This window comes from Asparagus officinalis, chromosome 5 (genome assembly GCF_001876935.1).
Source record: "Asparagus officinalis chromosome 5, Aspof.V1, whole genome shotgun sequence".
Lineage (NCBI taxonomy): Eukaryota > Viridiplantae > Streptophyta > Magnoliopsida > Asparagales > Asparagaceae > Asparagus > Asparagus officinalis.
The window spans coordinates 123,737,801-123,752,297 of NC_033798.1; the positions used below are offsets into that span (position 1 = coordinate 123,737,801).

The window sequence follows — 14,497 nt, forward strand, 5'->3', positions numbered from 1 at the left end:
CACGCCAGCCGTCAAAGCCTCCAGCGTCGAATTCCATCCACAGTGGGTCAAGAAACAACCCGATGATCTGTGCGACAGCACTTTTTCCTGCGGGCTCCAGGATACCAACATTCCGTTGCTATCTTTTACCCTCTCCATAATTTCTGCCGGCAGAAGTTTTCGACAGTCGTCGCGAACGACCCAGAGAAATGGCCGGCCGCAGTTAAGTAGGCCGTTCGCCATCTCGGTCATCTCGGTCTCTGTTAGTCTCACGACGCTGCCTAAAGAAACGTAAACGACTGAATTCGGCAGCTGTATAAATCCAGCCACTGAACGCAGTCATCCGCTGATTTCCATAGATCCCCGTTGATTTCTGAATTCGAGTTGTCATCGACGAGAGGCCCGACGGGGATCAGCGGTAGCTTGTCGGAGAGAGATTTGATGGCGTCGTGCTCGAGCTCTTGGAACGAGTTGAGGAGCACCCAGTTGGCTTTCTGTATGTTTCTGAACTGGGATAAGATTACCTCCGTGAGAGACTTGTACGGGTTGGAGGGGAGCATGAAGGTTGGAAGCTCATCGGGCCTTAGCGTCGGCAAGCCAGGGAGGCTGACGGCGACGTCAGGATTCTCCACCGAAGGGAACTCGACAAGAGAATGAACGTAGTGGTAGTAAGTAGAAAAAACGGCGGCAGACTGAACCCAGAGGCACGGCAGAGGGGATCCGAGTCACTCGGCGGACGTCCGAGGGCACACGGGACGACAGGGATTGTTGACGGACGCAAGACACGGGGTGGCCTCACCGTCGAGGCGGCGGTATGAGGGCGGAGAGCTCGGGGGCCAGCAGACGTGGGAGGTTCGGGTGAGGAGTCGGAGGCTGTAGCGGCCAGGGGTCGTCTCCGTCGGAGCAACCGCTCGGGAGAACCTCGAAGCGGATGTGCGACGGCCAGAACGGGGATGGGGGTGAGGAGGCTGCAGGGAGTTCGGAGGAGGAGACGGAGGAGGAGAGGATGCGCGGCCGATGAAGACGGAGAGGAAGGGGGGGGGGGTTATGAAGAGGCCTTTGGAGGCGAGCGCTTTCGAGGCGGAGGAGGGTTGATTGTGGCCTTGAGCGGGAGGAGACGAGGAGGATGTGAGGAACAACGAGCGGCTTCTCCATGTTGGAAGTGAAGACGAAGAAAAGTAACTCTGGATGGGTTATTTTATTTTATTTTATTTTTTTTGGTGGAAGAGAGAGAGAGAGAAAGAGTTCGGAATTTATAAGGAGGAGACGGGAAGGATCAGAGCATGTTTTGTGGTGGAGGAGAGTTTGGGTTGCGACGCAAAACTCTGGACAGGAGTTTGCTTACGTTCTAATACGTCTCTGCATCACATGGTTTCTTTTTTTATAAAGGAATCGTAAAGATTCTACTGCCGGCCGTACACTCCAAAAATAAGTTGGTTCGAGCCAACAGAACCGAAGAAAGTGATACGTAAATATCCGCTAGCGAATTCAACTAAACCGTGAGCCCAACGGAAGCTTTCTAGGGCAACACGAACAATAACTTGAACTAAACCACAAACAATACGCAAACCACAATCACAGCAAGAACAAAGAATTTACGTGGTTCGGCAAGTTGCCTACGTCCACGGGCAAGGAGGGGGGCAGGGGGGGGATTTTACTACTAGAAATCAAGGGAATACAAATAGGGTTACAAATCTCTCAGACCAAACCCTAAAACAAAGCACTTGATCTCTCAAAGCTCTCCCACAATTGGATGCAACAAATCTCTTTTAGAGGCTGCGTAAAATCGTCCTTAAGATTCCCTAACAAATCAGGTTTAGGATATATATAGCTTACAAAACGAAACGGGTCAAAAAACCTGAAGCCCAGCCCAAATCATCGTCGGTCGACCGCGCAGGTCTCGCGGTCGACCGAATCATCAAACCCGAGAGCAGAAAATCCTACAGTCATCCGCGGTCGACCGCACCGGTCGACCGCCACCATCTTCGGTCGACCGCACCGGTCGACCGCCACCAGCTCCGATTCCCAGTAGGGTTTGTGCACGTTTGCGGTCGACCGCGCCGGTCGACCGCCAAACTCTCTGCTGATTTTTTCTGAGTTTCTGTAATTCTTCAATTCTCCACCTTTGCGAATGTTTCCACCAAAAACTGAGCCGACACAGAATCATCCAATAGTTCCTCAACAAGTCCGGGAACAAAACTCGAGCTGAAACGCGATCTCCCCCCATCTGAATCAACTGATCAAACCGGCTGCATCTGAAAGACTGCCTACGTATCCTCTTGCCCAAGGAATCTCAGCACTGAAGGATGTTCAAAAGCTTCAAACAATGACCAAATTTCACTCCTGAAACAACTTTGGTCAACATATCTGCAGGGTTGTCATTTGTGTGGACCTTCTCCAATATGACATCTCCATCATCCAAGACGTCCCGAACAAAGTGAAATCTGACGTCGATGTGCTTCGTGCGCGCATGATAAACCCGGTTCTTCGCCAAATAGATAGCCGACATGCTATCACAATATATCCGAATAGTCTCCTGAGTGATCCCCAAGTCCTCCAATAATCCACACAACCATAAAGCCTCCTTAATTGCTTCAGTAACCGCCATATACTCTGCCTCTGTAGTAGAGAGAGCCACTGTGGACTGAAGCGTGCAACGCCAACATACAGGTGCACCTGCCAATGTAAAAGCATATCCTGACGTAGACCGGCGTTTGTCAAGATCTCCAGCATAATCTGAATCCACATATCCAATACAATCCTGCCCATCCTTCTCATCCTTCTGAAATACTAAACCAATATTCACGGTGCCTCAAACATACCGTAGAATCCACTTCACGGCCTCCCAATGACCCTTCCCGGGGTCGTGCATGTATCTCGATACCATGCTCACGGCCTGTGATAAATCTGGCATCGTACACACCATCGCATACATCAAGCTACCTACTGTACTGGCATATGAAACATTCGACATATAATCTCTGTCCTCAACTGAAACATGTGACATCAACGCTGAAAGCTTGAAGTGGGGAGCCAATGGTGTGCTAACTGCTTTTGCATTGCCATCAAAGCTGAATTTCTTCAACATCTTCTGCAAGTAACTCCTCTGTGTAAGCTTCAATTTCCCCTTCACCCTGTCTCGCTCGATCTCCATACCCAATATCTTCTTTGCCTCTCCAAGATCCTTCATCTCAAACTCGGATGATAACTCCTCTTTCAGCTTTCGAATAGCCGAAGAATTCCTGGAAGCAATAAGCATATCATCAACATATAAAAGCAAATATATGAGCTCACCATCCTGTAGCTTGTGCATATAAACACATGGGTCATATGGGCTCCTCGTGTACCCTCGGCCAATCATAAAGCCGTCGAATCTCTTATACCACTGTCTTGGTGACTGCTTCAAACCGTAAAGAGACTTCTTCAGCTTACAAACCAATTCTTCCTTTCCTGCAGCTTTGAAACCCTGGGGTTGTGTCATATAGATCTCCTCATCTAAATCACTGTGTAGAAAGGCTGTCTTCACATCCATCTGGACCAAATCCAAATCCAACTGTGCCACCAACGCCAATAAAATCCGTATCGACGAATGCTTCACAACGGGTAAAAATACCTCGTTGTAATCAATACCCTCAAGCTGTGCATATCCCTTGGCAACTAATCTGGCTTTGAACCGAATGTCCCCAATAGAAGATCCCTCCTTCTTCGCATATACCCACTTGCAACCAATAGCTTTCTTACCCTTAGGTAGATGTGCAAGTGTCCAAGTGTCGTTCTTCTGAAGAGACCGCATCTCCTCCTCCATAGCTTCCCTCCACCTGATCGAATCGGGGCTAGACTCTGCCTCCCTGAATGTGGCTGGAACCATATCATCAACGACCTCCACTGATAATGCATATGCGACCATGACATCATTATACCTAGCTGGCCGACGAATCTCTCTCCTCGGTCTATCTGCTGCAATGGTCCTCTGAACATGACCCTGTTCCTGAGTCCCATGATCCACTGTATCTTGTATCTGCCCGGCTGTTATCTCATCTCCTCCCAGTGTCACCTCTGTAGGAGCCTCGATGGATACAATGCTCTCTGGAGTGGGTGAAGTCACATCATCCTCCACCTGCTGCGATATCTCTCCTGTCTGGTCTCCCTCCACCTGCTGAGGGGCTCGAGGCCTCATCATGTACGCCTCATCAAATGTGACATCTCTGCTAATAACTATCTTCTTGTCCTGTGGATCCCATAACTTGAAGCCTTTGACTCCATCCCTAAATCCCACAAAGACTGCTTTCCTCGCTCTCGGATTTAATTTGCCATCACTGACATGATAATAAGCTGGACACCCGAATATCCGAAGCGACTCATAGTCAATAGCCTCCGAACCAAACCAACGCTCCAAAGGAGTCTTCCCGTCTATCGCAGTGCACGGCAACCTGTTCACAAGATGGCTCGCATAAACCAACGCCTCGGCCCAAAAAGATCTAGGCAATCCACTCTGCGTCATCATACACCGCACCTTCTCCAGCAAGGTACGGTTCAATCTCTCAGCCACCCCGTTCTGTTGCGGTGTCTCTCGAACTGTGAAGTGTCTTCTAATGCCGTGATCCCGGCAAAACTGCAGAAACGGATCACTCTTGTACTCTCCACCGTTATCTGAACGTAGAGTCTTCACCTTTCTACCTGTCTGCAGCTCCACTTTCTTTTTCCACTCCACAAAAATATCCAGGACCTGATGTTTATGCTTCATCGGGTATACCCAATTCCTCCTGGAATAATCATCAATGAAAGTGACAAAATAGTTGGCCCCACCAAGAGATGTGTTCTTGGAAGGACCCCAAACGTCCGTGTGAATATAATCCAATGTACCTTGGGTGTTATGAACAGCGGTGCCGAACTTCACTCTAGTCTTCTTCCCAAGTACACAATGCTCACACAATTCCATCTTGCAGGTCTTAGCACCTTTCAATAGCCCCTGTTTAGCCAATGACTGTAGGGACTTATCTCCTGTGTGTCCAAGTCTCATGTGCCATAAGGTGGTAGTGTCCTCCTCTGTAGTGATAGAAGCTGCCAGACCCCCTGTAACTGTCTTGCCCTTCAAGTAGTATAGGTAGTTTTCCCTGACACCTCGCATCACCACCATAGAACCCTTCGTGACCTTCACTGTAGCATCCTCTAAGATCACTCGATATCCTGCTGCCTCCAAAGTCCCAAGAGAAATGATGTTCTTCGTCAACTGCGGCACGAACCTCACTTCCTTCAATTCCCTCACTACACCATCATGCATCCTGATCCGGACTGAACCAATACCACCAATAGGGCATACGTGATCATTACCCATAAGCACGACATCCCCTCTTTCCAGCTCCTCAAAGCTAGAGAACCACTCCTTCTTAGGGCAGATGTGATATGTAGCTCCCGAATCCATCATCCACTCCGTGGAATCCGCATAGCAAACCGACGGTAAAGCAGGGCATGAATAGCCTGAAGAATCTGAATCTGAATGCTCACCAATAGCTTTTGCAACATTCACTTCTGAAGCTTGAGCAGCTTTCCCTTTATTCTTCCCGGCTTTTTCTTTCCACTTTGGGCAGTCAATCTTCCAATGTCCTTCTTCTTTACAATACCGACATTGATTTCTACCAACACTCTTATAGGCACTTCTATTCCTTGATTTTGAGCGGTTGAATTAGCGACGGTTTGGATCTCGGCCTCGAACTGCTAACGCATCTCCCGATGCCTTCTCGGAGGGTTCACCATCACTCTTCCTCAACTCATAGTTCACCAAAGCTGAGGTCACCTCCTTGTAGCTGACTGTAGTTCTTCCATTGATCATAGTGAGAACGAACGTACCATAATCATCTTCGGGCAACGAACACAGAAGTAGCATCGCCTTGTCTTCATCCTCAACTATAATATCAACATTGGCCATATCTGAAAGTAGCTTAGTGAAATTGTTGACATGCTCCCTGATGGAAACCCCTCTCTTCATCTTGAACTGGTAAAATCTCTTCTTCAAGTGAAGCCGATTCTCAATGCTCTTCGTAAGATATTTCTCATTGAGTGTTTCCCACATCTTCTTCGCCGACGTCTCGTTCATAACATCATAAATAAGATCCGGCGTCAAGCATGACCTAATAACACCACAAGCTCTACTGTTCATCTTTCTCCAAACCTTATCCTCCAACTCAGCGGGTTTCTCTTTTAACTCAAGAGTCTCCTCCAAATTCTGTGCATCCAAAGCATCCATCACCTGACACCTCCACAATCCAAAATTGATCTTGCCATCGAACTTCGGAACATCAATCTTCGTGTTATTGATGCTCAGACTCTGTATCGCCTTTGTTAGAGACGAACCTGACGTGCTTGCATCTCCCATGTTGTCGATCTAGCTCTGATACCAATTGTTGTGCGCGGCGGAAGCTTTCTAGGGCAACACGAACAATAACTCGAACTAAACCACAAACAATATGCAAACCACAATCACAGCAAGAACACACAATTTACGTGGTTCGGCAAGTTGCCTACGTCCACGGGGCAAGGAGGGGGGAGTTCTTTCTACTAGAAATCAAGAGAATACAAATAGGGTTACAAATCTCTCAGACCAAACCCTAAAACAAAGCTCTAGATCTCTGACCGCGCAGGTATCGCGGTCGACCGCGCCGGTCGACCGAATCATCAAACCCGAGAGCAGAAAATCCTACAGTCATCCGCGGTCGACCGCACCGGTCGACCGCCACCATCTTCGGTCGACCGCACCGGTCGACCGCCACCAGCTCCGATTCCCAGTAGGGTTTGTGCACGTTTGCGGTCGACCGCGCCGGTCGACCGCCAAACTCTCTGCTGATTTTTTCTGAGTTTCTGTAATTCTTCAACTTTAGTATCCTCTGTTACATAAACCTAATAAATTGCACATTAAAGTTCTCATATAATATCCATATATTAGTTAAATTTACTGTTACTCCCGCCCAAATTCTACTTCAAACATATTCTGATTCTATTAGAAAAATAAAATTCAAATAGATTTAACAATAAATTCAGCAGATTTAATAGATAGAAAGTTATAAAATTAGCATATGAATGTTGTTAGAATATAGAATATATTCTTAGCATTTATTGTCATAATATCTAATTGATTGTTAGAATAAAGAATATATTCTTAGCATTTATTGTCATAATATCTAATTGATATTTACCTTGTATAGGTTTCCTCATATGGTTAGTTACCTTGTATCTCATATGGTTAGTTACCTTGTATAGGATTCCTCATATGGTTAGTGTAGGAGTTTCCTTTTGTAACTCTTACCTATTTTGCTTTTGTAAATCACTATATATTGTGAGTAATGAAACACTAAAGACTCACGGTAAATATTCCCTTCTATCTAATGTTATAGGAGAACTTTCGGTGAAAATTTTCACGTTTGCATAATAGAATGTACTAAAGTGCTAATTTTAAACAACTCAGGATATATAAAAGATTCAAAAACCAACTGAGGATATATAAACGCTAAATGAGTGACCGTAAGATATTTTAATGGAGAATATGACGTTAGCTAATGTCAGGTCTCCATTTAACGTCCTCTCGGTAATAAGACGATCCATTTCAAAACTACTCATCTCAAAAAGTCAAAGTTTGAAATTATTCCTATCTAATGCTACTAACTTTATGTACAAAAATCGTAATAATTCTCTGCCAGTAGCACTAGCTTCTATGCGCAATCCAGTGAAGTTGATCTATAGAGGAGAGCTGGAGGTTCTTCACGCGTTGCGCCGAGAAGACGTAACCGCCGATGCTGCCGCCATTCGTGCTTATACAAAGCTTCAGAAGGAAGAAGAGGAGAGGGTTCGAGTGGAACACGCCGAGAAACTTGCCACTGTTAAGGCTCCGAACCAAACCAACGCTCCAAAGGAGTCTTCCCGTCTATCGCAGTGCACGGTAACCTGTTCACGAGATGACTCGCATAAACTACTGCCTCGGCCCAAAAAGATCTAGGCAATCCACTCTGTGCCATCATACACCGCACCTTCTCCAGCAAGGTACGGTTCAATCTCTCAGTCACCCCGTTCTGTTACGGTGTCTCTCGAACTGTGATTAGGGTTAATAATTAGCACTTTAACACCCTAAACTTTCGTTATTTTTAACCTTACTATCCTTGAGCTCTATTTTAACAGTTTAGTATTTTATAACAATCTAATATTCCAACATATAAAAGAGGCTGATGTTAATTTCGTTCAAAAATACAAACATAGAAAAGTGAATGATGAGAAACAATTTACTCACCAAATTTCAGTTTTTCGAGTATGGAAAAGGTGAGGAATGAAATTAAGGCTTTAGCTATGAAACTGTCAAGTCAAACTAGCTAGCATCTATCTGAAAAAAAATTAGGGTATCAAATTGCCAAAACAGAACTTTATGGTGTTAAATTTAAAAAGGTGAAACTTTAGGATATTAAAGTGCAAATAACCCCAATTATTAGTCACTGTTGGGGCACGCAACATGATGTGATCTTGAAATACAAGACAAGAGAGTGGCGTGACCCTAAGCCCCCAAAATGAGCTCAAGTCCATGAAGAAAATAATACGTTCAAAGAAAAGGGACTCGTGCCTTTGTCCTCGTTCGACGAGTCCTCTTACTTACCGGCCATTTTATTGAGGCGCACTGAGATTTGAACTTCTACAAGGTTATGGACATGCTTGGCTATAGTAAGGGGGTGTTTTGGCAAAGTGAACAAAACTGGTCTCGACCAGTCCCGATCCAGTTTTGTACTAAACCAGTTTTTTTTTGGATTAGATCCACCTAATCCAAAAGAAAACTGGTTTAGTAGCACTATTTAGGCTAAAAAAAATTAGGTCAGCTCTGACCTGAAAATTTGACAAACAAGAAACAAGTTAAAATTGAGTCAGATTCAGTTCTGACTCAATTTTAACTTGTTGCCAAACACATTCTACGAAACATGAGGCGGAGATGTCCGTAATATCAAAAAGATAGAAGGTAGGCCTGATGGGATTTTCATTGACTTTTATAATTGATGGCGCTGCATATCATCCCCATAAAACACATAAAAATTTATAGTTGATTCTTTTTCTTATTATCGTGGAAATTTATCTTTTTTGGTTTAACAAGGGCGGGCGGGGCTTAGAGACACCCCACTAAAGCACAGTCTCGAGTATTTCAGGAAATTAAATTTCTTGCTGCTCTCCTATAATAATCAGCATATGTATAATATGCTGTAGGTAGTTAAATGATATCCCTAATAAAATACAAACAGACTCAGATACAAAGTTGAAGGATGTCAATATCATTCTTAACATGCACCCATCTTCTAGATAAGTCCGGGTCTTATTTGGGGACACAATGATTCATGAGTAGAGATCAGCCCGTACGTGTTCATTTGCCAAATAAGAATTAGCTAGGCAATGACGCAAAATTTGGGGAGTTTCTGGTTCCTCAATTCATTTATCGTAGTAATTGCGTCTTTGTTTCGGACGTCTCTTTCCTCCATTAGTCATCAATCTCTCTCTCTGGAATCTGGGTATCTCTTTTTCTAGCGTTAATTTGTACATAGCCCCCACGAAATTTCGAATCCTTCCACATTTTCGAATCCTTGAGTAATACTAGACAAGAAGAAAAATTGTTGCATCTCAAACTATTAAGAATCTGATAATTAAACACGAGCCTGTGACGTCTGAAATAAACACTTGTCCCATAGTGCAACTTGTAACAAATCAACATCTGCAGACTCGCGTATTGACAAAAAGAGAACAGACAATCAAGTTCAAGATCTGCAAAGCATAAGTAAACGTCTGGAGGAAACTAAACCACTAACCTGTAGAATTTGGGGATTAGCTCGGACCATCGCTCTCAATTGCTTGAAACTAAAAGACGTATAGACGACAAGATGTCAATTTTCAGCAGATGTAGCACATAAATTTAGAGCATGGAAACAGCAGCGTTCAATACCTCCTTGTTTCCTCAAATTATGACAAGAGAATAACGTTGCGACTTGAGTTCATCAGATGTAGCACACAAATTATGACAAGAGAAATACGTTGCGACTTGAGTTCATCAGATGTAGCACACAAATTATGACAAGAGAATAACGTTGCGACTTGAGTTCATCCCTAGCCTAGGTAACCACGTAGATTACAATCAGTTATCATTTCTGTGTTTGTTTGTTTGTTTGTTTTTTGTTCATGGGCATCAAATCTTGCAACATCTTCATGAAAGAAGTTTAGCCAATTATAAGTTATTGCAAGGCACTATCCCCATGAGCCACGCGAAACATCTGCTAAGGCCATGGGTCTACTTGCACCTCAGTTAGGAAACAATTCACACTGATCAGAGATATATATGAATGCGCAACCAGACTTAACAGGTTTTTATAACCACTCATCAAAGTAAAACTTTCTGGCTTAGTTAGTAAACAATTCTACATTCAGTTGCAAATGTGGATGACGGATGTCCGCCACTGCTCGCTGAATAAAGTTTTTGTCAGCCGAAATTGTTGAAATAGGAATGGTGAATGGGCCCCACCACTCAAATTATTCAGATGAATGGGCCCCACCACTCAAATTATTCAGACACCCTTTTTAAAAATCATTAAAAATTTGTGAATAGTTTTTTCGCTGCTGCTATAAATAGGTCAAACTCTTCAGGAAAAATCTATCTCAGAAAGAACTCCACATGTAGAAGAGCGAGAGAGAAAAATAGAGAGAATTTATTCTTGTAAAGAGATATTGTAACTCCAAAATTTTTTCTCATAGTGGATTTTTCTATCCTTATCCGTAATTTTTACCCCAAATTCATTTAGAGTATTTTCCACGTAAATCTGTATGTTCTTTTTATTACTTTCATTCTATTATTCGCTGAGACCATGTTCTATTGGGCTCTGGATTTGTCCCAACAAGTGGTATCAGAACCTGACTTAGGGTGCGTGTATCTACTTATTATATGCTTTGTGGCTGCCACCAAAGATGGATCATCTACATCAGAAAATAAGTTAGATTATCATTTACCCTTTGAAGGTGACGAACACTATTCACGAGTACAGTATTGTTCATAAATACTGTAGGTGTCAAAAATTATCTATAGGTCCCCGAATACAGTTCAAGACAAAGAGAAGGCGATGAACGTTATTATCCGAGTTGAGAGGATTATTTGACGCCGACAAGCGCATGAAGCGAATCGGCGAACCGTTGATGACACGACAACGAACCACCACAACGGCAAACGTCAAGTGGCCCGCACGCTGTAGGCGTCTAAAAATGCCTATGGGTGTCCGCACACAGCTCGAAACGGAGAGAAGGCGATGAACGTTGTTATCCGAGTCTAAGCGGATTATCTGACACCGACAAACGCCTGAAGCAAAACGGCGAACCGAGTGGCCTGCATGCTTATCAATTAGCTCGCGCGCGTCGGTCAACACGCGCGCGTTAATCAGCTCGCGCGCATCAATCAACACGCACCCAACAATCAACTCATGCGCGTCGGTCAAATCGAGCGCGTTGGTCAATATATGCACGCGCGTTAATCAGTTCGTGATCGTCAATCAACGCGCGCCCGTCAATCAGCTCGCACGTGTTAATCAGCTCACGTGCATCAATCAACGCGCGTCCGACAATCAACTCGCGTGCGTCCGACAATCAAATCGCGCGGAGCGTACAAGTCAACAAGATGATCAATTATGCGAAACGAGAAAAAACTACAAGTCCTGAAAAAGTCAAGAAACGTACAAGTTCGGCAGAATCGACGGACCTGCGCTAGTGCGGGATGGAACAAACCGACCCGCGCAAGCGCGGGTCGGATGTGACCGACCCGCGCCGCGCAATCCGGAGCCCGAAACGTGTTTTCAACAGTTTTAACGGTTTTCTCAAGATCTTTTCAGTTCCAGAAGTTTCCAACTGACTTGATATCATCTACAAACGTGGTTAGGCCGTTATTGACTGAAGATAAGGCCAAATCACTCATTCTCATTCACATACCCGCATCCGGAGCCCTATAAATAGAAGCCTAGGGCCTCCTTCCACCAGGGGCGAATTATTATCAAGACGAGGAGGTGTTACTGGATTGAGGAGTCAGGGAGCACGAATTTCAGTGAAGGCAAATCAGATCCCGGCGAACTCCAGCATAAAGAAGGAGCTATTCGAAGGATCTGAACCTCGTCCGTTCGTTCCTTGAGATTAGGCTTGGTCTTAATCTCGAGAAGAGCCCTGATTTCGCTTGGTCGATTTCAACGCTTCAAATCAAACACTCACTCGGTGAAGACGAAGCTCTGCCGAATTTTTAACAACCGGATCTGATCGACGATCGTCCATGGATAAACCCCGGCACAGGCAAAGATCCCACATAAAGCAACGGGTGATAAACGTCCTCTGCGTTTTGTTTGAACGAGAATTGTATCTTTTATTTTTATTGTGTAAAGGTCTTATAAAAAGACCGATCTTTTTGAACTTATTGTAACGATCAAAGTTGTAATGAGTTATATAATAAATATAATAATTTTAAACCCAAACAAGCTGGCGACCACAGTGGGAGCCAACGGTCTCGCTGCCGAGGTCATCGTGTCGCAACCGATGATTAAGATCTCGGTTGAAGAGATGGTCGAATACGAGTTCGACCAACAGAAGTACGAAGAATACCTCTCGTCCTCCTCCTCCTCCAGATCCTTCGCTTCTCGCAAGAGCAGGAAGATCAACGCCCCTGTTGCTGCGGTAACTGAACCTTGCAACGCCCTTCCGACCTCCAACGAGTTTGGATCTACAAATCTGAACTCCTCCTTAATCAAAGAGTTGAGTACAGAAAGCGCGCCCACTTTATCGAAGAGAGCTTGCCAAAGGCAGCGCCAACGCCTTGTGCGCCAACTCGTTAGGGCTTTGGAGTCAATTGACGGGATCCGTTACGAGACGGATCTGAAAATTAGGCAACACCAAGCGCCCCAACAGCGGACAAATACCCCCTCCTCTAAATCACTAACAAGTGAATGTGTACAAGTCAAAAGGACCCGTTTAACTCTTGAAGAGCGGAACAAAAAGCACCGCGCACTGCTTGCGCACACGTGAATTCTTACGCAAGAGGCCAAAAGGTTGCAGAGGAAAGAAGTGAAAAAGAAGCCACCAAGACTGCATCAAGTTTGGAGGCCGAAGTCTAAGACGGCGGTCGAAAAGATCGAAAAACATAGGTCACTCAAATCTGACCTGTCGAAATGCGGGTCACTCGGATCCGACCCGCTAATTCGCAGGTCACCCGAATCTGACCATCCCAAGTGTGGGTCACTTCAATCCGACCATCCCAAGCGCGGGTCGCTTCAATCCGACCCGCCAAATCGTGGGTCACTTGGATCCGACACTCCAAATCGCAGGTCACTTGGATCCAACCCTTCAATTTGCCGGTCACTTAAATCCGACCCTCCACTTAGCGGGTCACCCAAATCTGACCCTCCAACTCACGGGTCTCCCAAGTCTGACCCGCGCCAGGGTCAAGACAGAAGACGTTCTGCATCAGTTTCATCGATCCCTTCGAGTTTTGCATCTCCGGTGAAGCCCCGCGACAGCGTAAATTTATCCTGGTTCAAAGTAAGGATGGTTGATCACCTGGGTCCTTTGTACGAGGATCAAGGCAAAGTTCTGATCGAAGAACGATTGGGTCCGGTGATTGAACCCCAAGCGACTTGTTGAGCTAGGGGTCGCGCATGCCCTCGCAACAATTTTAAGCCTTCTTATAAAGGGAAAACTCTAGTTTCCACCCGCCTGGGGGTGTGTATTCAAGACCAGGAGCCCGTTGAGATCCTACGCTCTCAAAAACGTGGTTCTAAACACGTGACTCTTGAGAACGCTAATAAAGCAACAAACCCCCTGAAAGAAACGTATTCATCTAACGATGATAACGTTATACCAAGGGAGTTGTGCCAACACTTGATAGGTTTCTCTGGTCATCAGACCGATGAGTTGTACTATCGAGCTGGGAGTACGAACAAGTCTTGAAAGAGAAATACCTGAGAATCAGAGTCTCACTGCCCGTACGCTAAGATTATCTGGGCAGTCTTATCAGCGTGTAGCTACCCCAAGACCGCTCCGCAGAGGGTCTCGGTATTTGAGAGGATCTCCAACGGAATGACAAAGTCCAGACCAAAGCGGCTTCGTAAAAGGCGATCGGCTGTTCAAGGTGACGAACTAGCAGAAGTCACAATAAATGTGACTGATAAGGGAAAGTCGATTTGACCTTCTAGCTCTTACCCGCTTATATCACACCGTCTAACCCGGTTGCGATCGAGAACTATTAGACAAAGAGACTATCAGAGAATGCAGAGAGGGTTATCCTCGGATGATGAAGCATCAGACGCTAACTCGGCAATCGCTTCTGATAATACGGTATCCAGTCCGGGACAATCCCGCGAAGTGTTCATGATCAACACCGAGCAAATCGCCAAAATTCTTGAGAATGCTCTAACCAAGCAGAAAGAGGCATTCAAGATTGAAATGAAAATGGCTATGCTACGGATAAGAGAAGAGCATGACCAACAAATTC

General features: G+C 45.2%; 1 protein-coding gene across 1 annotated transcript in view; it reads right to left on the reverse strand.

The window, feature by feature from the left end:
• The window catches only part of LOC109842547 (putative UDP-glucose glucosyltransferase), a gene marked incomplete at its 5' end in the record, with an annotated part of 2,134 nt that extends 1,436 nt beyond the window's left edge, over positions 1-698 (reverse strand). The window contains 2 exon segments of the mRNA XM_020411412.1: positions 4-297; positions 300-698. Of these exon segments, the coding sequence (XP_020267001.1) occupies positions 4-297; positions 300-698 (693 nt within the window).